General features: G+C 36.5%; 2 protein-coding genes across 2 annotated transcripts in view; one reads left to right on the top strand and one right to left on the bottom strand.

Annotated features, from left to right (window-relative positions):
- LOC135688247 (neo-calmodulin) overlaps window positions 1–22,140 on the top strand; it is a 47,582-nt gene that overhangs the window by 5,236 nt on the left and 20,206 nt on the right. Inside the window, exon 2 of the mRNA XM_065205021.2 lies at window positions 3,316–3,477. The gene's annotated coding sequence lies outside the window, so the exon portion shown is untranslated. The remainder of the gene's footprint in view (window positions 1–3,315; window positions 3,478–22,140) is intronic.
- On the bottom strand, window positions 4,296–22,070 carry LOC135688245 (transmembrane protein 26). The gene is made up of 6 exons (XM_065205018.2): window positions 21,935–22,070; window positions 10,942–12,141; window positions 9,850–9,961; window positions 8,950–9,112; window positions 7,679–7,875; window positions 4,296–6,382 (listed from the first exon to the last, which is right to left on the bottom strand). The coding sequence occupies exons 2-6, from the start codon at window positions 11,133–11,135 to the stop codon at window positions 5,744–5,746; spliced, it is 1,305 nt and encodes a 434-aa protein (XP_065061090.2). The 5' UTR covers window positions 11,136–12,141; window positions 21,935–22,070; the 3' UTR covers window positions 4,296–5,743.

Here is a 22,140-nt window from a genome sequence, read left to right as displayed (position 1 = left end):
CTTGCTAACTCTGGGTAATAAACCCTCTTTTTGACCCCCCCCCATCCCACTTTAGAATCGGTGGCGCGGGCCTTTTTGGATGGAGTGGATATGATACGGACTCCGCTGAAGGGAGGTGCCTTATACTATAAACGCCCCTCCCCCTCCAATATGGGCGGCGCTAGAAGAATTTCACAGGGGGATGTCAAGCATCAGGTTGCCTAGAAGAAGATTTTTCAATCAAATAAAATAAAGACAAACTGTGGTGTCGACAGATAGAAGGGACGTTCTCCTCCTTTTACTAATTATTGACTTTGTGATTCATGACAAATTTTCTTATTGTTAGCGTTCATAAGAATTTAAAAGTTTTGATTCATTTTGAAGGTCGGCTCATTATTTAAAACCCTCCGTTTATCCCAGCCCTTAAAGTACCATTCTAAATTATATCTTAATAATAGCAGCCTAAAGCAACATCATAATAAAAAAAATAAAGCTTTGGCTTATATAGTTTCGTTTGACAACATAGTGATCTCAGCGATGAAATAGTAATTAGGCACAGGCACGCAAGGCCAGTCGTAAAAACGAATATTAGACGAGGCTTTCCTTTAATAAATTTGCTTTGATATCCGAAGTGCTTTTCAGTTGAAAAAATCCCGTACACCCGCAAGAAACCCTTTAGAAATGCAAATCCTCTATCATTGCAGACCTGCATTTAAACAATACATTACAATAAAAGACAGTAAAAGGCAATATAACACAATACAAACAATAGCAATACAATCGACCACGACAATAGCAATACGTCGTAGTCCCATTCCATTCCTTAAATTACGTCACAAAAGATCAATTCTAAGAATTTTTGAATTTGGATACAATAACATGACAGAGCACCATGAAGTACCGCTTAACATGAAAGATCAGATGCGGATTGGGTTCGAGATGGCCACGAGCACAGGCTATAATCTGGGACAAAAATAGTTTAGTGAAAAATAACATTTCTCTCCCCCGATTGAATGTTGAATGCATGATTTTGAAGCAAAATTGTCAGACAACAATATTGTTTTTGGTGGAAAATAGTGATTCGAATTTACAGGAGCAACGTAAAGTAGAAAATTGCATTTTGTCTCAACAATTTTGTCCGGAGTAAGGCTAGTCTTTCATTAATTGCAGAGACCATGTTCTCTGTACCTTGCAACCATTTAGCAAAATTCTAATCTTTCATTTGCCACATATAATTCATTTTTATATATTTAACCGATTTTGCTTTTCTTGAAATGTTTCATGGTTTTCTTTTAGGTTATGCAGTCAAAAATAGAAAAATATAGCAATGTAAATTTAAGGACGTCACACATCAAGACGTCAAATTTTTCATGGCGTCACTCTCGAGAACTTTTCAAAACGTTTACTTCGTACTGTTGCTCAATAGTAAGTCATCTCAGCTTCGAAAAGATCACCGATTAGTTTACAATACATTTACACGTTTTAAATGGTATTTAAGAGAGTTTAACCTCCATGAAGAATCCCTGGAAATGTTTAAAAAAATCCCAAGAAATCCCCATCAAATCTGTTCGAAAATACAAAAATCCCAAAAATATCACTGTATCTATGTCTTCGTCGGTAAATTTTACTACTCATGACCAGTAGCGTAGCCAGGGTGGTAAGATTTGAGGGGGCAAAGGCGAGTTGGGACAGGGAAAATTGTGCGTACACACCCTTTTGAAAGCCAGAAAACGCACTTTTTCAAAGGAATTATTTGCCATTGGGGGGCATCCGCCCCCTCTTGCCTCCGCCTCGCTACTCCACTGCCCATGACCCTTTACTCTCCAGTCTGGAGGGTCAAACTTCGCCATTTTTTCCACCATTTCCTACACATCTGAAGCGTTTGGCACCAAAATCAAATCTTTATCTTGAACCATCACAAATTTTCCCGCTAACACTCTTTTCTTCATAAGAACAATTTTATAAGAACACGAACCTCAAAATTCGTCAAAAGATAAGATCAAATTAAGAGCAAGCTGAGGCTGAGCTACTGTAAAATGCAATTTTGAACAACGCTTTATCTCAAAGACGAGGATTTCTAGCCATATTTGGGTGCTTTTTCGGTGCATTTTCAAACTCGTAGGCAAATGAAGGTTGTCTCACTCACTTTGTTGACAAATGAGGCCTGATCCCCTCCCTAGGGCGAACACTCCAGCCGCAGATTTTCGAAAGAATTAAGAACAGCGAGCCTGGACTTAAATTTACTGCTTCTTATAAAAAAGAGTGTATATCAATCGCTGCATATAGGGCCTTGACCGATTTCTACGTGCGGCCTACAAATTTAGCAATTGGTTTTCTGCGGATTGCGTTTTCAGCATAAGATGTCTTGCGTCTTTCGATGTAGATTGGTGACAGTTTACGGCTTTAAGGATCCGGTTGCGATTGCAAGAAATAATACAATGAAGGTTTGAATCAACGCAACAGCTCGTTCTGTGTGTCAGAGGGAGACCCACAAGAACTTTTCATACAGTTACTTCTAGCAAAGTTTCCCTTTAATTTATAAGGGAGTATTTCACTTTTTGTGCCACGGCACATCTTGCCATCACGCACACTTCTTTGCGCTTCATTTCAATGCGGATTCAGGTATTGTTTGGTTGCCTTTTTGCCCGATTTCGCGGCTTTAGGATCCCCTATTATAGGCCCCACATATATCTTGACAGAAATATCATGAGCAGCTGAGAACAACTAAAAGCCTGACGAGTCTCGCTGAAACTTCCTCACATTGAATTTTTTCTCGAATGTTATAATTTATGGCATCTTATTTAAGAAACTCTTGAGAAGGGATGGATGAGTATTGGAATTTTCCTCAGCCTTAAAAAAACGGCTGTGGCCAATCTTTGCTAGCCTGAGCGTATCAAAATGCCGAAAAAATGTACCAAAAATAAACAGCACAGAATTACTTTTAAGTACTTACATATTTAATTTCGGGCTTTCTTGGGTTCTTATGAGAGAAAACCTAGAATGACGCATCATCGTTGAAGAATAAAAGAGAACTTAATTTTCAGCAAAGGCTACCTGTTTCAAGCTGTTGTTACACATTCAATCTGGTTTTCCAGCCACTCGAAGCATTTCTGTTTAACCCTCTAACCGCCTTTTGTGGTTCCTCTACCATCGATCATTCTGTCTTAAAATGATGCTATCAGTGTTCTCCTTTGAAAAATATCGATAAGAGAGAAAAACATTGGATCTCAGGTCGAAACCTTTTAACCAGACCTTAACATGGGGAAAGGTTAACAACATAATAAACGGGATACTGACACATTGTCACATATTGTCAGAATTGTCATCTTTTCACAGATATTCAGCATATGAGTTAGGAAGTGGACTATGACTGCCAGGGAGGTGGGTTCGGAGTGACAAAAGATTAGCGGACATCTGGATTTTGGTCAAAGACTAGCTTCGCCACAAATCAGAACTGCCAAGCATTTGCCACTGCTATAACACGACAAAAATATCAAGGTCAGTTGTGTTAGTGCATATTTTCGATATTTTATTCAGCTTGGCTGAACTTGTGATACGCCCTGTCTCTATTCTTATGTTTACGTATTATTGTCGCGATTAGCAAACAAGATCGCGATTAGCAAACATGATCGCGATTAGTTGGTCGCTTTTCTTCGAAGGAAACGCTCGTCATTATTCTGGTACCCCTCTTCGAATACATTTAGTTTTTTTTATAAGAAACAGGTTATGAGAAACTGTAGGCTCAATTTTTCGAAAGTTAAGAAACAACCCTACTCAAATTGAAAAAAAGCTAAAAAAACTTTTATAATTTGCAGTTTTAATTTTCCAAGTTGACACTCGAAACAGTCTTGACATTGAACATCACCGTATATTGCAACACTACACTTGACATGCAGTTTGCATTCATTCTCAGTAAATTGCACACTCGAGAAGTTTCGGATTAAAAATTTGTTTTGACTTCAACTTGACATTGATGAAGTTCAATGAGCTTAACTATCTCAATAGAGTTAGTTTTTCAAGGAAAACAAAATTCCTTGATCACTTTGTTAGTTTATCTCTAAATATGAGTGAACTATCTACTCTATCTTGGAAGAACATTTGAAAAACTCAAAACCTAAGAAATTTAGGAAACACAGAAACACAATAAACTTTTGATAACAAAATGGCCAGAAAATTTAAGAAACTGCCTACCAGTACCGGACCTTAGTTTCTTATAAAAAAATGAGTGTATTATGTTGGGTCACAATATAAATTGAGTATCATATGAAATCTTTGGGATAAAGGAAGGAAAGATGTTCATGCAATATGAAGACGTATTACGTTTGTGATTCTATTTAAAACATAAAAAGTCATACAATTACAAAAGTTACTTAGTATTTGTTTATGCAAATAAATTACAGGTAATGACAATTTAAGGGCTAGCAACGCGAATGGCATCATAACCATGGCACCATGTACTCATATTGAATTGGTTTACCTATTTACGGCAAATTTAGGAAAATTGTTCATGAAATTTTGTCAAGAAAGCCATGATACCCTACTATTTTTCCAATGATACTTACTTGATTTATGGCAAATTTACGAGAAAGTTCAATGGAAAGTTGTCTAAAGAACCATAATACGATATCACTTTCAGATCAAATTTCTTATACTTTTATGAAAGATCTACGATAAAATTTGAAGGGAAGTTGGCGAGGTTGATTTTAGCTCATTTGCTGACCCCAATTTCTGGTCTTGGAACCAATCTTATAATTTTCTAGGCATATAAAACCAAGGTTACTTGTCTTTTTCTAATTATTGCTACTTTAGAAAATATTAAGTACAGTCCTGCTGTGTAGTTAGAGAGCCTAATAAGGGTAATAAGAATATCGAGAGGGTCATGGAAAAACTAAAGAATGTTTTTAAAACCTTTTTAAAATAAAGTGAACATAATGACACCCTTTATTAGGGCCGTTTTCAGCTTCACATCTACTAAAGGATCTTTCCTGCTGTTTGAGAAATGCTACAGTATAATCCAGTTATAACGTACTTTAAGGGACCGGCGTATGCTGTATCCGAAGCACGTTGTAACCAGGGTATGTAAAAATTGACTAAAACCAAGCTCAGATTGTTTTTGATGCTCTGTATCAAAGTTTTCATTCTTTTATTCAATCGTTTCTGTATGGAATAGCCTGCCAGACAGTATTGTGATGCAGGCAAATTCGGATACCTTTTACAACCTATGTCGAAATCACCTCAGTAAATTTTAAAATTTTTATGTTGTAGTTGACTGGGCAGACATTTGTATGACCCAAAAGGGTTGTTAAATGTATGTGTAATGATGATGATGACACCTTTTGCTGGGACCAAGCACACCAGTATATTATATCAAAAAGTACGTATTAACCGAATACGTTATAACGGGATTCTACTGTATTGATTTACTATAAAACATTATTTTAAAAAGAACATTATTCGCTGGTTACTTGATAAATAGAGTCCTGCTCTACGATTTTCGTTAAGAGCATCCATCATTTCATGATAAATAAAAACTGCTTTGGCTACAAAAATAGTATGATATACCTTACACATATTTCACAACTTTACAAGTGCTGCGTCAGAAATACTCCTCTTACAAAAATGTACATTTAGACTTGCTTGAAGATCCACAGGAGACAGAACACTAGTGTTTAGATCAGGTTATCAATAAGCGAGAGACAGAACGCGAGTTCCTGCGGTACTTTCAAGTTCCTGCGGTACTTTCAAGTAGATTTCATTACTGGCTTCACGATACAGTCTGGGACCGCCTTCCGTTCGCTCGCCGCGATGAACCTCGCAGCATATTTCCAGCCATGACTGCAAGCTGAACGTTATGCAGTTTGCTCGCTGCCGCTTCTTTCTGCAGTTGTTCTTCAGCGTCTTCAGCCTTGCATGTTAAAATGCACAATCTGTAGATGAGAAGAGTGCACACAATGGCATTTTTAGCCAAAAAAAGCATGTGCATTTCTGTGATGACCTTAAACTCTACCAACAACACAAGTCTTAAAACAAGAAACGGACCGTCCTGCATCAGCAACGTAACTAAAATCTGAAACAGCTCGCCGTGAAGTTTACGCATTTTCGTCTGCTTTCGATCGGCTTCTGCATCAAAAGACTGCGTTGATTTATGAGGAGGAGTCTTCTTTGGTGTCCCTGCACTGTCTAGGCCAGAAAATTTTCGGCCCACTGTACTTATGCGCTTTTGCTGTGACGTGTCGAGAGTCTGGGCTCTTTGCCGCCTTATATTATCAATGTATTGTTCCTTTGCACTCATTTCCTTTATCGTACTGAAGTTATCTCGCACAATTGAGTTGAATGAATATCTTGAAGAGCTAAGCACAGAATCTTTCTTCCCTAAACCAGGTGTTTTTCCTTCTGGTGATACCTGCATTAAAGAAAATATTTAATTTAACGCAAATTTCTGGAAAGTGAATATTGAAAAAGATTCATCATGTCATATGATTCTGGGAGCACTCTCTGAGAACGCCTCTTGATTAGAAATGTATCTCGTATCTGATAACATGTCGCAGTACTCAGGGATATTTCAGCACAGTAGCATAAAACAGGCTAGGGCAACTTTATCAAGGCCCCTTAAATTGCTTCTTATCCCTTATTTTAATACTTTGCTCAAATAAATATAGTTTTAAAAAACTTCGTCAACTGCAGCTTCTACAAATCAAGCTCGCCCCAGTAAATAAGAAAAAATCTAGTTTAAATGTTTTGATATTGTGTTTTACAGCGCTGGCCGAGATTTTCTTGCAGTTCATAAATGGGTTTTTTCCGAATCAGTGTTTTTCCTCAGGCACGAGATGTCTCTTTCACACCACTGGTTAGGATTATAAAAATCAGGGTTGCTTCGCTTGCGCTCTTTAAAGAGTGAAATCTTTCTTAGTTTCCATTTCACCTTTAGACAAGAAGTTCACACAAAAACATGTTTAGAAGCAATCAACTAGTTTATTTTTTATCAGTTTATGATCAAAAGTGGCTGTTTGAATGAAAAAAATGAAATGTAGTGTAGTGTAGTGTAGTGTAGTGTAGTGTAGTGTAGTGTAGTGTAGTGTAGTGTAGTGTAGTGTAGTGTAGTGTAGTGTAGTGTAGTGTAGTGTAGTGTAGTGTAGTGTAGTGTAGTGTAGTGTTAGTGTAGCGTAGTGTAGCATAGTGTTGCGTAGTGTAGTGTAGTGTAGTGTAGTGAAGTGTAGTGTAGTGTAGTGTTAGTGTAGCGTAGTGTTGCGTAGTGTAGTGTAGTGTAGTGTAGTGTAGTGTAGTGTAGTGTAGTGTAGTGTAGTGTAGTGTAGTGTAGTGTTGCGTAGTGTAGTGTAGTGTAGTGTAGTGTGGTGTAGTGTAGTGTAGTGTGGTGTGGTGTGGTGTCGTGTGGTGTATTGTGGTGTCGTGTGGTGTAGTGAAGTGTAGTTTAGTGTAGTGTAGTGAAGTGTAGAGTAGTGTTAGTGTAGCGTAGCGTAGTGTAGTGTAGTGTAGTGTAGTGTAGTGTAGTGTAGTGTAGTGTAGTGTAGTGTTGCGTAGTGTAGTGTAGTGTAGTGTAGTGTGGTGTGGTGTGGTGTCGTGTGGTGTATTGTGGTGTCGTGTGGTGTAGTGAAGTGTAGTTTAGTGTAGTGTAGTGAAGTGTGGTGTAGTGTAGTGTGGTGTGGTGTGGTTTAGTGTTATTAGATCACGCATGACTTACTTTATTATAATGACCAAGATTCATACTGATCTTCCTGTTGGTTTTTGCCTTTTCTTCTTGCTCCTCGACGCCTCTGTCCTTTATCGTTGCTGTTGTCATCAGAGTAAACTGCAATATTGCCCAAGTGTACGCGACAAGGACTGCTAAAGTTATCTGTTCCTTCCCGCTGTCTTTTATCTCTGTCTCAACCTTTAGTTCTGTTGGAGATTAATATAATATGAAAATAGCAAAATATGAAAGCATATCACGACATTTTTTTTTTCAACTGACGACAGACTTTTTTTATTGCAAAACAAGAAATTTTACCCTCCTAGTTTATTAAAAACCCTCAACATTTCCCTCACTTGCAAAGATCCTGGACCAAAGATCCTGGACCATCTGTGGTTTCCACGGAAAGGAAGCAACAGAATTAGAGGACAATGCAAAGACTAACGTCGGATATTACACAATAGATGACAAAATATAACAATGTGCTGTTGATATTTGAGTTAAAGAGTTTTTTCAGTTAGGGCCTGATTATATTATATGAAAACGGGCTGGCTCGATAGGCGGGCTGGCTCGATAGGCGGGCTAGCTCGTTTACCGAAACAGAATTTACGTTTTTATTATATGTGTAAAAGAGCTGTTTCGGCAAGCAGGCCAGCTCGGCCATACTTGACTGCAAATTACAGTTCTGCGCATTGTATCTGAAAAGGCAGGAATTATAGAATTTAAATGATGCGGCATTACTACAGTTTGTCCAGGAAAGCGACTAGCTTGTATCTTATTACGGACTGGAAAGAAGTTTGGCATATACTTAGATGATTTTCCGTTATGTTTTGTAGCAACAGCAGCAGATTTCCTGACTTTGTCGGCCATTTTGATTTGCCGAATGATGGCTTTCATGCTTCTGACACGTCGATGAAAAGAAACTGCGCATGCTCCAGTGTGTGTTTTCAGCCCGCTCGCCAGGTTGGCTCGGTTTGATGCGATTACATGGAAGCGAGCCAGCCCGTTTGGCGAGCCAGCTCGCTTGTCGGGCTGGCTCAGTTCCATGTAATAACAGCTCACTTTTCATGTGCAACAGACCATAGACGTGAGCTGGCCCGTTTGTTGAGCCAGCCCGTTTACCGGGCCAGCTAGATCCATATAATCAGGTCCTCTAAACTCAAGTACATTTAATAAGCAAGAAAATATTTCGAGACACCGATGTGCATAGCTTCAATAGAAAGGGAAAGGGTCTGACATTGAGGCAAATAGACTTTGACAGTGTTTTAGACTTATCAACTTACCAACGATGTCTGCAGCAGTACCAACATATCCAATAAGCAATGCCGATAGCTGGTCACGTGTTAATTTGCCACGTGGCATCAGCCATCGCCCAATGATAATGCCAAATATTAGTCCAAGCTCGAATATAAGTCTCCCAACCTTGTCTTTTCCCAACCCAATGAACTAAAATAAGGATTATACATAATCATTTTGGAAAAACTATAAACTTATTTATTTTAATATATACAGCACATTCCAACAGAAACAGAATAATCTATAACAAAGTTCATGGAAAGCAGACGTTTGAATATACCGTATATTCAAATTCTGGCCACATCTTTCAACCTATATGATATATGTTTAAGCATAAACAAGTAATTGCACGGCATCTCTTATTTTGACTAAAAGAAAATATGGAATGTAGCTGCCTGCTATGTTGTTGATTGCTAAAAATTTTAACTTGACCAATCAGAACATCATCTTGAATAACTAACGGTGCAACACACTGTTGCCTAGCCAATTCTTTGTTGATTCGTGGGAGTTGAAAAGCAAATGCTTCTCTTCTCAGTGGTTTCTCAACACATCAATTCAATTAAGCAGCCTCATTTTCAAACAGTCAGGACGACAGCTTCTCCTGTTGCTAATATAGAGATTCTGACGACAGCTTCGAATCTTTTCACCAGAGTTCCCGCGTTGTCGATTTTATGGGGAAGAGATTAATAAAATAGAACCTGCTGTAGAATAAAAAGGATTAGGGTATATTGTAAAATAAAAAGATGAAGGTATATTCTGCGTATAAATTCCCTGAACTACCCACATGTGCTTGAAATTTGACTCATTCTTAATGCGATGGTATTCCCATCTACATATTTACCTATTTTTCTCTATATATAACTGTTTTTGGAGGGCAATTTACTTACACTGATTGGTGGGTCCTTTGAGGCCAGTTTAATAATGTCTAGCGAAGCCAGGTCAAAGATCCATATCACAGGAATTATTGTCATGATGTAGAAAAACCCACTTGGCCAGAAGCTGAAGGAAAATCAATGAAAGGTTTTGTTAGTCTTAGAATAGATAAGACGAGATAAACAGGTACATGCATTGTACAATGAACAGTAAATTACGTCACGTGGTGAGAAAACTAACATAAAGCTTATGTTGTTTTCGAGAAAAATCTGGGAAAATTTCTTAAAAATTTCTGAAAATCCTATTGTTCAAAAAGTTTTTTTGCTGTTTGGAAAGAATGATACACCCCTCGGCGTAGATTACATCATGGGGGTCTTTCCTATGTGGTTTCTGAAAGAAATTCATAAAATGTAAGAGCGGTGAGGTACAAGTAGGATCTATCACCGTAGATTTTGCACGTAACAGAGGATAAGAAACAGGAACCTGTTCACGTGATTATATTTCTGCCAATGTTGGCTGGATTGAACTTTACTTCCATTTGTAAGACTATTTTTTATGTTTTATCAGATTATGTAATCCAAATTAAAAGACATTCTTTTAACGTATAGTTTTAAATATTTTATTACGTAGCAACTTTATTTATTGGAAAAAAGATAAATTGAACCGTCTCCTTGGAGAGTTCCTAACTGTTGACGTCACAAAAATAAATTTTTAAAACTATTGACTTTGGAGAAACCTGAAACTTGAAAGGGCGTCGTGAAATACCTCTAGAATGTGCAAAACCAGTTAAATGTGTCACGAAATGGCTGGGGAATGGCATAGGCTCTTTCCCGCCCCGTCAAACCTCTGCAATTTGGTCTCTGTTCATGGCTTTATAATCAGAGCCAAAATAACAGTAATCCGTTTGCAAACTTCAAATGTTTGACTGGTCATATCTCACTCGATTTTGGAGATATTGGCATGATACTGCAGATTTAGAATTATTTAGTAGTATCCTTATATGTTAAATGGTCAAAATTCAAAAACTTTAAACAAATATTTTTTATGACGTCACACTTAAGAAAACTTTTCTCTTTCCTGCATTGTAGTTGTCTGGAAGCACTTACTATTTGTACTCCTGGCCTTTTCTCCACCATAGCGTGTAAATGGTTTCGATAAGTAATGCTGCCATACTGAGTGCCACGATCCAAACAAGTGAGTTCTCAAAGAACAGTGCACCGAGATACACTGCCCAAAAGCCATGCGAAAAGAACAATATTCTAGTACAAAGTGATTTGAAGATTACAATTGCCTCTGCCATGTTTCGTTTGTTTGCTAATCAAAATGTACTTGCTATCTGCACTGCTGCAATTTTTGGCCACTCACAACAATCGCCCGTTTAGATGTAGAGTCAGGTCAGTTTTTTTCAATATCAGTGTCGTATGAGCGGTATTTCAATGCAGGCTTTGAAATCGAATTTTATTAATCTGTATTGTATATATCGGCATCAACAGTGTATCATCCGCAAAGACTTGTGCCATTAATTTCCAAATTATTATCTCCAGCTGCCCTCATGCCTCCATTTAGTTTGCGATTTTCCTTGGCTACGATTCAAGCTCTTCTCTTTGTTGCTGATCTTCGATTCAAACAACCACTAACTTTTGAAGTCAAAACTAGCTTTCGGTATGATCTTGCCAAATTTCTCTTCAAAATTCTTATGTTGACAGCGAGGAATAATCCAAATACTGGTGAAATCCCTTGTCTGTATTTGAGGAAATCAATTCTATATTGTCTATAAAAGCGACGTTTTATTCAAGAAAGCCTTTATTAAGCTCAGAATTCTGAAGTTTGGCAATCAAAGTTTTTATTAGCTGTGTTCACAAAAACAAAAGCGTACAAACGACTCCTCGCCCCGAACAATACTCCTTGATCAAACTTTAGAGGATTTTCATCCTCTTGACAAAACCGTCTCTACAATACTTGCTTGATATAAGTTTCCACGAGAACCACTTCGCTAATACTTGATCAATGATCGACGATTGCTTAGATTAGCCAGGAATCAAAAGACATTTAAAACACTCCAGCTCAACAACAAGCTTCTGTAGTGATGAAAAACAACCATGATATCTGCAATAAGCTGCCTCCAAAAATTGTTTTACTTCGTTGCTTAGAACGCACTTTCACAACACACCTCTGGAAACAGAGCATGTCACGTTTTACCAATAGATTTTCCTTGTGGGACACATTTGCCAATGATTGTGTCCAATGAAGCATTGCGGTGCCTTTGTTATGCCAGTGTCTTGCAAATGAGAAGTAGGTTGCTTCCCCTAAAGAAAATTTGTGAGAAAAATGCAAAGACAATAGGATTATGCATTCTTATTCAATTCCGCTTTTTATGAAACATTTTCTATTGAAATCAGATTTCCCTTTCGGGTCATTGCTCGCTGATAAAAGCTGAGCTGTTATTTTTTGGGATAAAATACCGACTGGTGTTTATGTAGAAAACAGTAACAGCAAATGCCATAATTTGTGCATATTTTTATAAGCAACACAGTACTCAAACCGTTGTAGAAAGTTTCAAATTTTTGACCTAAAATCACGAAAATACTATCCGCGAAACTTCCTAGAATACGAAATTTGCTAAAGTCTTTTTGCGCGAAATATCTAAAGAACTTTACTGCTCAGCCTCTTGGAAGCTTTGACGAGGAATCATTTTTTCACGAAGATTTAATTTTTTGTTGTTTATTGTTAATAAGTGGAATAAAATAGAAAAAGCCTCAGTTGCATAGCAATGTCTTTGGCGCAAAATTTTGGCGTTTGTTTTGCTAAAACGCAAAAGTATATTCTCGCGAAAGAACGCATTCCCTTCTTTCGCAAAAGTTAATTCAAAAATATTCGTGCTTTTCTCGATTCATGAAACATTCTTCCTGTTAACCATTTTTCTCTCAAAGTGGGTTTGAAGACCAAACATTAACTTGTAAAATGATAACATTGGAAATAGCTATAATGTTAAATAACCAAATTGAAATTACAGGAAATGAAAAAAGATAGTAATATTTATGAAAAGTATCTACTCAGTGGGGACATCTGTAAAGCAGTTGATGTTAAAACCTTTGAAGATATACCTTGCGAGGGAAATAAACCAATCTGTTACTTTTCAGTATCACTTGCTTTTTAATGTTTCAAAACAGAAATTTCAATATGCTGTTTTCACAATTCTTCTTCTAAGTAGTTTTCTAAAAAGATTTTTAAGATTTTGGAACATTATATTTTGAATATTGCATTGTCTAGCTATTATAAAAGATATTAGATGAATTCGATTATATTTATTCTATTGAAAGAAATTGTGACGGGGAGGTGCACGTGATTTTAACAACTTCAATAATTTATGCGATTGTTTCAATACTTCAACCGATTCACAAGGATATCTTACAGTATAAATTCATTGTGATCTGTTTGCAACATAAAGGCTAAAATGGGCTTCAGTTTAATCCAGTTAAAAGCAGGACTCACATTATTGTTTTTTCCAAAAACGTGATTTTCATTCAAGAGCGGGTTATGCTCCTGAAACAATATCAGATTTTGTTTTCTGTGAATTTTTTTGCGTTGGCAACGATAGTTCAATATGCTTTTTCATAGCCCTTCCCTGTTAAATGTTAAATGTTTGTCCAAAGTTTGCTTGCATTAACAAGATATGTGGTTTACACAGGGACGCCGGAGTCGATAGTTTTTACATTTGCAAAAATTGATCATAGAATTGGAATCTTCATGTTAAATTTAGTCTGTGCCGATAATTTCATGTTGTCAGAGCTGTCAGGCAGCAAATTACCCCATTTTCAATGGAAAATGTTGCTGTTGCTCCCAATTTGCCCAACTACAGCAGCAAATTCCGGTTAAAACTAAAGAAATATCTAAATATTTATGTAACTCGCGAGCAAAAAGTCCAAACGACATGAGGTTTTCAGTATAAGCTAAATCCAAGATGAAGATTTCAAATATAAAATTCATTCTAGAAAAAGGCCCGTAGATAGTGAGATGCAAACTTTTTGACATAAATAACTTCAGTCCTCCTTTCCTCGTTCCGTGTTTCCGTACACGACAGCTATTCTGCGAATAGGGAATCTATTGAATGAGTTACCATTTTGGTATTGCAAGATGCAAGTTCATTTTCAACCAACTTTACTTTGAGCCCTTGAAACTTGACTAGGTTACGCTTCAATATATTTGCCCTTTTCTTTTGAATCATTTTCAAATTCTGCTTGGCTATTTGAAGAACGTGTCAACAATATTTGAGCTGTGAACAAAACACGGAACATCGCGTTTCAGCGTTACATTTAATTGTCTCATTATTAATTGAAGCTGTTGTTTTGGTGTGATAATAGTTACTAAGCTCGTCAAGTACCGGCCTTCAACCAGAGTTTGATATTGACACGTTAAAATGGGTTTTTTTAAACTACGTCAAATTTTGAATCTGCAATTCCGCACTTTGATGAAATTCTACAATCATTGAATTTGGCGGTAAATACACACCATAGACCGGCTACAGCAGAAGTTTTTGAATACAAGAATTGGAATTGAATTTGTCATTCAAAGCGATTTTTCTGAAGGCTTTGAACACGGATGTTGTTGAAGAAATAAATAAGAAATAAGAATTGGGGGTGACTATATCATGAAGATAGGGGAAGGAGTGTTTTACTTGGTCCACGAGCATGTGTCGCATTTTTATACCAATTCAAAAACCAGCCTTGCCATGAATTTCCGGGGAATGCAGGGAATTCACTTCCAAATTTGGCATTTGCACGCAGTACGTCCCTTACATAAAACTTCCGGGTATCTTTTCTTACTCCCGCCCGCAGTTGAGCATCAACCAGTAATCGTGTTTGACTGCGTCAACCTGAGTGGCACGTTTCTGAGGGAAATCAATCCTTTTAATGCCAGTATTTATTATCGTTTTTCATGCAGTTGTCTTTTTCAATTTGGATAGCCAGCTTTACTTTTTCTTCTGAATATGAAAAAAAAACCAAAATTAAGTCGTGGGTACCGAAAGGTATTTTAGAGTAAATTGACAAATACTGAAGTGGCTGCAGCCAGCTGTAAACCAATTATTGCCCAATCAACGATTCTTGAAGTGTCTGTCTGGTATTACACTTATTTTTCTTTCACTAGAAACAATAATGAAAGTGCTGTAACCATTTAAGTTAAACAATAAAATTTCTAGCTTCTTTGCAAACATCCAAGTTCGAAATTTTGCTTCATTTCATATATGTTTATTTCTCTTTTTTTACATTCCAATAAAAATTTACAATACAAATTTACTAGTTATACTACCTACAAAATACTTAACGACGCTACGAGGACGATGCCACTGGGTGCAAAGTACCTTGATTACTCCGTGGCATCACGAAAAACTGAGACAAATTACATATGAATTACCAAAAATTTACAAAGAACACTACTCTCTCTCTCTCAAATTAGATATCAGGCGAAAAATGTTAGCGCATAACACCAGACAAGCTGTTTGCTGCAGTTTACGTAATTTTGCCTTATCACAGATCTCACCTCGTATATGATTTGAGACAGACTTTACATATTATATTTAACTAAGTAATTGTTGGCTTATTAGGGGTGGAGGGGGCGAGATACTTTATTCAAAGCGACCAGTACAATGTACAAAACGTATTGTTAACTCAAGGATGCTTCTAATGAGATGGTTTGGAAAATTCTTATCGCCACACAATAAGATTTGCAACAGAACATCATTTGCAAGATTTGCAAATCCATATGGTCATACAAGCAGAGACGTCGGAGCAGGGGGGCAGTGCCCTTTTGAAGAAAATAACAATTTTAAATACAGTCAGTTTTTATCTAAAGATTTAAAGTTAACCACAATTCCCGACGGAAAATATAGACAAAACGCACATAAATACATTCTTATTTTTTGTTTTTGTTGAAAATTGAAAGTACTTTTCAAACATTGGCTGTTTATTGCCTGCTTGTTCCAACTGGGGTAGCATAACCCCAAATTCCTCTGTGAAGGTAACCTTACGGCGCACATATGCGCCGATCTAGCCACTGATGATGCCCTTTCTAAATTTCTGCCCCCCCCCTTGCCCTTTATTGGCTCCGGCGTCTCTGCGTACAAGAGTGTATATTCCAGCGAAGAGATCAGTTCTTTGAACACCTAAAGCGGGTTCATATATGCTCATAAATGTTTATATATGTAGCACACATATTTGCATCAGTCCGTCAAAAATACTGAGGTAATGCACACTTTTTGAACAGTGCTATTGATATACATTTCGTTTTCTATTTCGATTGTATAGCAGCAACTTTATTTCTATCCAGTCCTTCATGTTGGCCGGCCACAATTTTCATTCGATTATCTTTTCATGTAGCGTTACAATTATTTCTCTTTCCTGCAACTTCAAATAGAGATAGATTTCTGGATTCCATAGTTTTTTGAAGGTTGTATTCATTGATAATTTTGGATAGAGTTGAAGATTGACATTGTAATTTGAAATAAGCAGTTCCTCATTCTTTGCTCAAAGCTTAAAAAGAGAAAATTTCATTTCTAATATGTTGTAGGAACTAAATAGAAACGCGTTCATTTAAAACCAAAGTAATTTTAATTTGTGGCGACAAGAGGCCTTTTCTGCATCGCCACTGCGGAAATATCAGTTTCTTTTTCTTCCAATATAATGCCCAGCTGTAAGCTTCCAGTGGTACACAATCACGGTGTCAAAGACTGCAAACGGACTTTGCTGACCAATAACACACATCTGCAGCTCCCATACTGAACTTAGAATGTACTAAATGCTCTTTTCAAATAATCCTCAAGCTGCAGAAGTTTGCAGTTCTTTCTTTTTCTTCTTAAGGTTGTCGACAGTTATAATCATCTCCTTTTCTTAATGGGCAAGATTTTGTGTTGCGCCATAAATTTTGAGATGAGAGAAGCAAACTTTTGATCTTTGATCTTTGATCTTTGATCTTTGATCTTTGATCTTTGATCTTTGATCTTTGATCTTTGATCTTTGATCTTTGGTTTTTGGATTTTGGATTTTGGTCTTTCATTTAAGTCAATCATATTCTATTACTTTCCAAAAAATATCACAGTAAGGAATTTGCTGTCTGTAATTCGTACGCAGTTGTTTCAAATTGCTATAAAGGGTTGTTTTGATCAGTTTTTTGCTTGCAAGCTTCCTTGTGATTACGCTGCCAACCAAACCCTTGGCAAAATGCATTCAAAAGTTGTTGCTAAAGAACAGTTCAAAAACTGATAAGTCTCACATTTGATTTGATTTTTTTAAATGTAATGTTTAGTTACATTCAGAACTATAGAACCTTAAGATTGATTTGGTGTAAAATTACAGCTGCGGCAACTTGAAAAATGATCTCTTTTTTCGATGCTAAACTTTGCAGCTATCATTAAATTTTCATGGACTGTAAATAAAAGAATCTACAGCAATCTGTTTTGCGGTGAAAAAATACAACAACAAAGAAATTTTGTTGTAAAAAGATCTTTGTCATCAACACATTCAAATCGCCAACCTGATATGCTTCTTGAAATGTCGATTATTGCAAATATAATGTCCGAATATCGCAGAATAAGCTTCAATCTATTGATATCGGGCTACTGTTCTCTAAGTTGCTAACCTGTGGAATTTTAGATCGTGACAAGGAATGTGTAGCTCTAACAGCCGCATTTTAGACTTTTTCAACTATGTATTGAATGAAGCTTTAAATACGTATGTAGGATGTGACTGTTTCGGATCGCACAAAACTTTATGTTTATAGATAATATGTAGAGTAGACAAAGGACTTCGTTTTCATCTTAGGACTCCATTGCTAACATTCTCAATAGGCAAGCGGCACTGATTGGTCAACCTTGACAGTCATGTGCTCGCGTTTCTGATTGGCCTATTTCGATCCACAACTGGGTATATATATTTCCTAGCGTAAAGTTTTCGATCTAAGTTCTGACGTTTTAAACTCTGAAGAGTGTCAGATGAAAAGCTTTAGTTTACTAAATGATTGCCTTTTATCAAAGCCATTTTCAAGTTTTGTACCACCAAAAACGGGCAATTTCTAAACCAGTTCTAGAATAGCTTAGTCGCTACCTACGTCAGTTTCAGACCAATCCAAATGAGTCAGCTTGAGTGTAACAGGGTCTAGAGGACCGCTTAATGGTGCCTAATGTTGCGATACATGACACTGTACGGTGCCAGCACCCTTTTATTGAACAGGCTACGAAAGAAGCCATGACGCTCAATTTGTGTTTGATTGGAACCATCTTCATTTACTCGTTTGCACAGCCTTTTCAAGACGACCCTTTGATATTAAGAAATGATATTTGAGTAATCATAATCTATGTTTTGATAAAGCTAATATTTAAACAGGTTGCAGTGTTCGCACGATAGTTAACATTATCTTCACTATTACAAAATTCCTAACTACTGAAGTTTAATAGGCAACGCTAGTGTGAAGTTGAAGTGGAAGAAGAAGAATTGTTCTGTAACAGTTGCTTTTGCTTAATTTTGGAATTTATTTATTGCTGTTTCTGATATGCATCTTGCGGACTTCATGATTTTGCATAAGTTTAGATCAAAAAAACTTTCAAAATTCCCAATAAGTTTATTTTGCAAATGTAGAATAGCCACAATATTAAGGTGGATATTAGTATCTCACAATTTATAAAAACTCTTGTACTTGAAACTAGTCATAAAAAAGTTCTGTTGTTTCTTTAAGCTATTTGAGATAGGTTTTGAAGTTGTTTGTCAGGTATAAATTTTTTTGAATATAAAATCTTGAGTTCACCGTTTTTATGTAAATATTGACCTAGAAGTGGAGTTGAAATTATCAAGAATCGTAGAAAGTTATATCCAAACAAGAAGAAGCGTCAATTTTTATAATAAGTCTAATTAAAAATTTTATTGAAGGTTGCAGCTGCATAAATCGGCAAACGTCTGACTGATTTCCCAGGCTTGCTTCGTTTGCCGTAAAATTTGCTCTGCGTTGGCGAGTCGTTATGTCATGGCAACAAAATCGCCATTTCGGGTGTCCGCTCTAACTAATCATTTTAAGAGATCAAAGAAATTTTTTATCGAAATGTGGATATCTGTGAATGCTTACAATGGTGAAATTTTCAACTATTAGTTTAAAGGTTCAACGTGAAATGAAAAATTTGTACTAATAAAGCGTTGCTTTTCATTATAATTTTTCGTAGTTTTTCGTTTATTTTTATTACTCGCCAAAGTAATTGTCAAATTCAGCTAAATTATGGCAGTCTAAATCACGATCATTGCTTGCTTAGGGGGGCATAAGTTTCTAAAATCATCGCCAACATGTGTTCTATTTCCTTATTAAAAAGCACCTAAGAGGGGGTGACCTTTCAATGTCTCCGTACCCACAGTAACGTAATCAACAACACTTTGTAGCGTCCCCTCGCTTTATGTGTTGTGTATACATGTTTTGTAATTTAGTCAGTAAACTCATCAAGACGCAACAGTCACGTAACATCGTCTCTTGCTGGCTCCGTGTTTTCTACACATTGAACAAGATCATTAAACGACGTCACATTAACAGAAGCAAAATCTAGGAACAAACCAAACACAGGCAATCGTTACTTTAATTGGATGGACAGCTCTATCTTCCCCTTAAATTGATTGTAACTTAACAGAGACAATATTTGATTACTGTGTACATCTACAATCAGGGCCCATGCTACCGGGGGGGCGGAGGGGCCATGGCCCCCACTTTTTGGTAAGCAAAAGCATTTCCATAGAGGCCCTATTTTGCAGCATTAAATTCAAGTTCGATGTATAGAACCCTTCACCTTGAAGTACGAAAATTCTTGCGACCACACCCTTCAGATTAGCTTGAAATGCATATCAGAAAATTTCTTGCAGTCATATCTTGCAGTCCTTTCTTGCAGTCATTTCTTGAAGTCGTTAGTTTGCTACTTGTAGTAAGTTATTTGCAATACACTCTTTTTTGTACGAGCCAGTAAATTTAAGTTCAGGCTGACTGTTTTTTTCGAAAGTCTGAGGCTGGATTGCTGGCGTTTTAACTCTGGGAAATGTTCAGGCATCAATTGCCAACAAAGTGGGTGAGGCAAACATTATTTGCCGACAAGTTTGAATAATCACAGAGAAAATACCCACAAATAGCTAAAAGTCTTCGCTTTTTAGATAAAACGTTGTTGAAAATTGCATTTTACAGTAGTTCAGCCTCAGCTTGTTCTTAATTTGTTTTTAACTCTTGACCAAGTTATGTTCTTATAAAATTGCTTTTATAAAAGAAAGTGTATTGCAAAAGAGAAAGCTGACTACGAGCATTTGGGTGATGCTGTAAAGGTTAGTGATAAGGTAATGATAATAATGACTAAAAATATATATTCATGATAACAATAACAATAATGGCGATCAAATGAAAATAATAATAATGTTGATGATAGTAATGGTGATAATAACGATTATAATAGTAGGGCAAATATGGTGTGAGTTGTGAGGACGGTGTGATAGGTGGTTAGTTGTGTTGTAAAGTTAACGGTCGGTGGTTCTGTTCAGGCCATGTTCATGGGAATGAGGGTGTTCAGCTTTAGCCAGCCCCCAATAAGTTCCAAAATGTACTTAAAACCATACAATAAATCGCCTTGCTTGTTGATTTTAGCATATTCACCCCTCAAACCGTTTTAGCCCCCTTGATCTGTAATATGCTCCGCGATCCTTAGATATGATGCTGCATATAACAAATAACATCTTTTGCGTCAATGTTTGTTAGCTTTAAAATACAGTAAAGCATGTAATTAAATTTTTTAAAGCGTTTTTGACAGGTCTTTCTTATTATGAGGAAGAAAAAGGTTCATGCAGAGGTAGATAACTTCCTATTAGAAAACAAAAATTCATCAGCCATCTGTTTAAAAGATCTGGCCATGCAATAATGACAATAAAAGGTTCCAGCAAAGTAAATTTATATACTTAGAAATGAAAACAGAAGAGGCAAAAAATCATTTTATTTTCTTGGGTAATGCTCTAGTGCCAGCTTTCTTATTCAGCTATCTAAAAGCATTGAAAAACACTCAAATATGCTTGATAAAGCCTCTAATTGTGAATACGTAAACATCAAGAAAATCTTAGTCTTGTCTATGAATCTCTGAAATATCAGATTAAGGATCATCAAATTTTAGTCCCCTTACGAATCTCTGAAATCTTTGACAACAGATCAACAAATCTTAGACTCATTTATGAATCTAAGAAATCTCAGATTATGGCTCATCACATCTTAGTCTCATTTATGAATCTTAGAAATCTCAGATTATTGATCATCAATGGTTCATCTTAGTCCCATTATGAATCACAGAAATCTGTGTCAATGGATCATCAAATCTTAGTCACCTTACGAATCTCTGAAATCTTCGACAACAGATCAACAAATCTTAGACTCATTTATGAATCTAAGAAATCTCAGATTATGGCTCATCACATCTTAGTCTCATTTATGAATCTTAGAAATCTCGATAATGGATCATCAATGGTTCATCTTAGTCCCATTATGAATCACAGAAATCTGTGTCAATGGATCACCAAATCTTAGTGCCATCTACAAATCTCAGAGATCTCAAATATTGGCTCACCATATCTTAGTTTCATTTATGAATCCCTGTCTCATATATGGATCCCGGAAATGTTAGACAATGGATCGCTAAATCTCTGCCTCATTCATGGATCTTGAAAAAATCTCAAATAGCTGTATCAAATTTATATTAGCTTGATTATAACGCAAAGAACGATTCTATGCACGATGCATCTTTGAAAAGGTGATATATCATTTACATGCATATCGAGAACCTCTCTTACTGTATGACACCTTCAATCTGGAATTTAACGGAAAGACAAGAATTTTTAATTAAAGAAATGCCTAATAGTGTTATTGGATTAGTGAACAAAGAGGTGGGGAAGACAGACCATTTCATGTTTCATCTCAAACACAATCCCCGAGCAACAGAAGTGCAATAGTCTGTTCCTTTTTTTGCTGAATCAGTTAAGTATCTCGAACCTATAAATACTTATTTTATTATCAAAAGCAAATGAAACGACAAAGTGCGACTTATGGAAAACTTACCTTGAATCTTCTTGATTTGGCGCACATTTTACTTCAACATTTCAATTGGCCTGGTAACGGGCTTGGTTCCAGCATCGTTTTAGCACAGCATTAGATTACATGCTATAAAACGCCGGTCAATACTTCAGCCTGTTTTGTTTTCGTCCCTTTGTTTAAACATCTATTAAACATCTGTTTAAAATTCGTGTGTGTCTTCAGTGTACACC

Source organism: Rhopilema esculentum, chromosome 19 (genome assembly GCF_057945365.1).
Source record: "Rhopilema esculentum isolate cy_ngs chromosome 19, ASM5794536v1, whole genome shotgun sequence".
Classification (NCBI taxonomy): domain Eukaryota; kingdom Metazoa; phylum Cnidaria; class Scyphozoa; order Rhizostomeae; family Rhizostomatidae; genus Rhopilema; species Rhopilema esculentum.
This window is presented reverse-complemented; position numbering and strand designations above follow the sequence as displayed.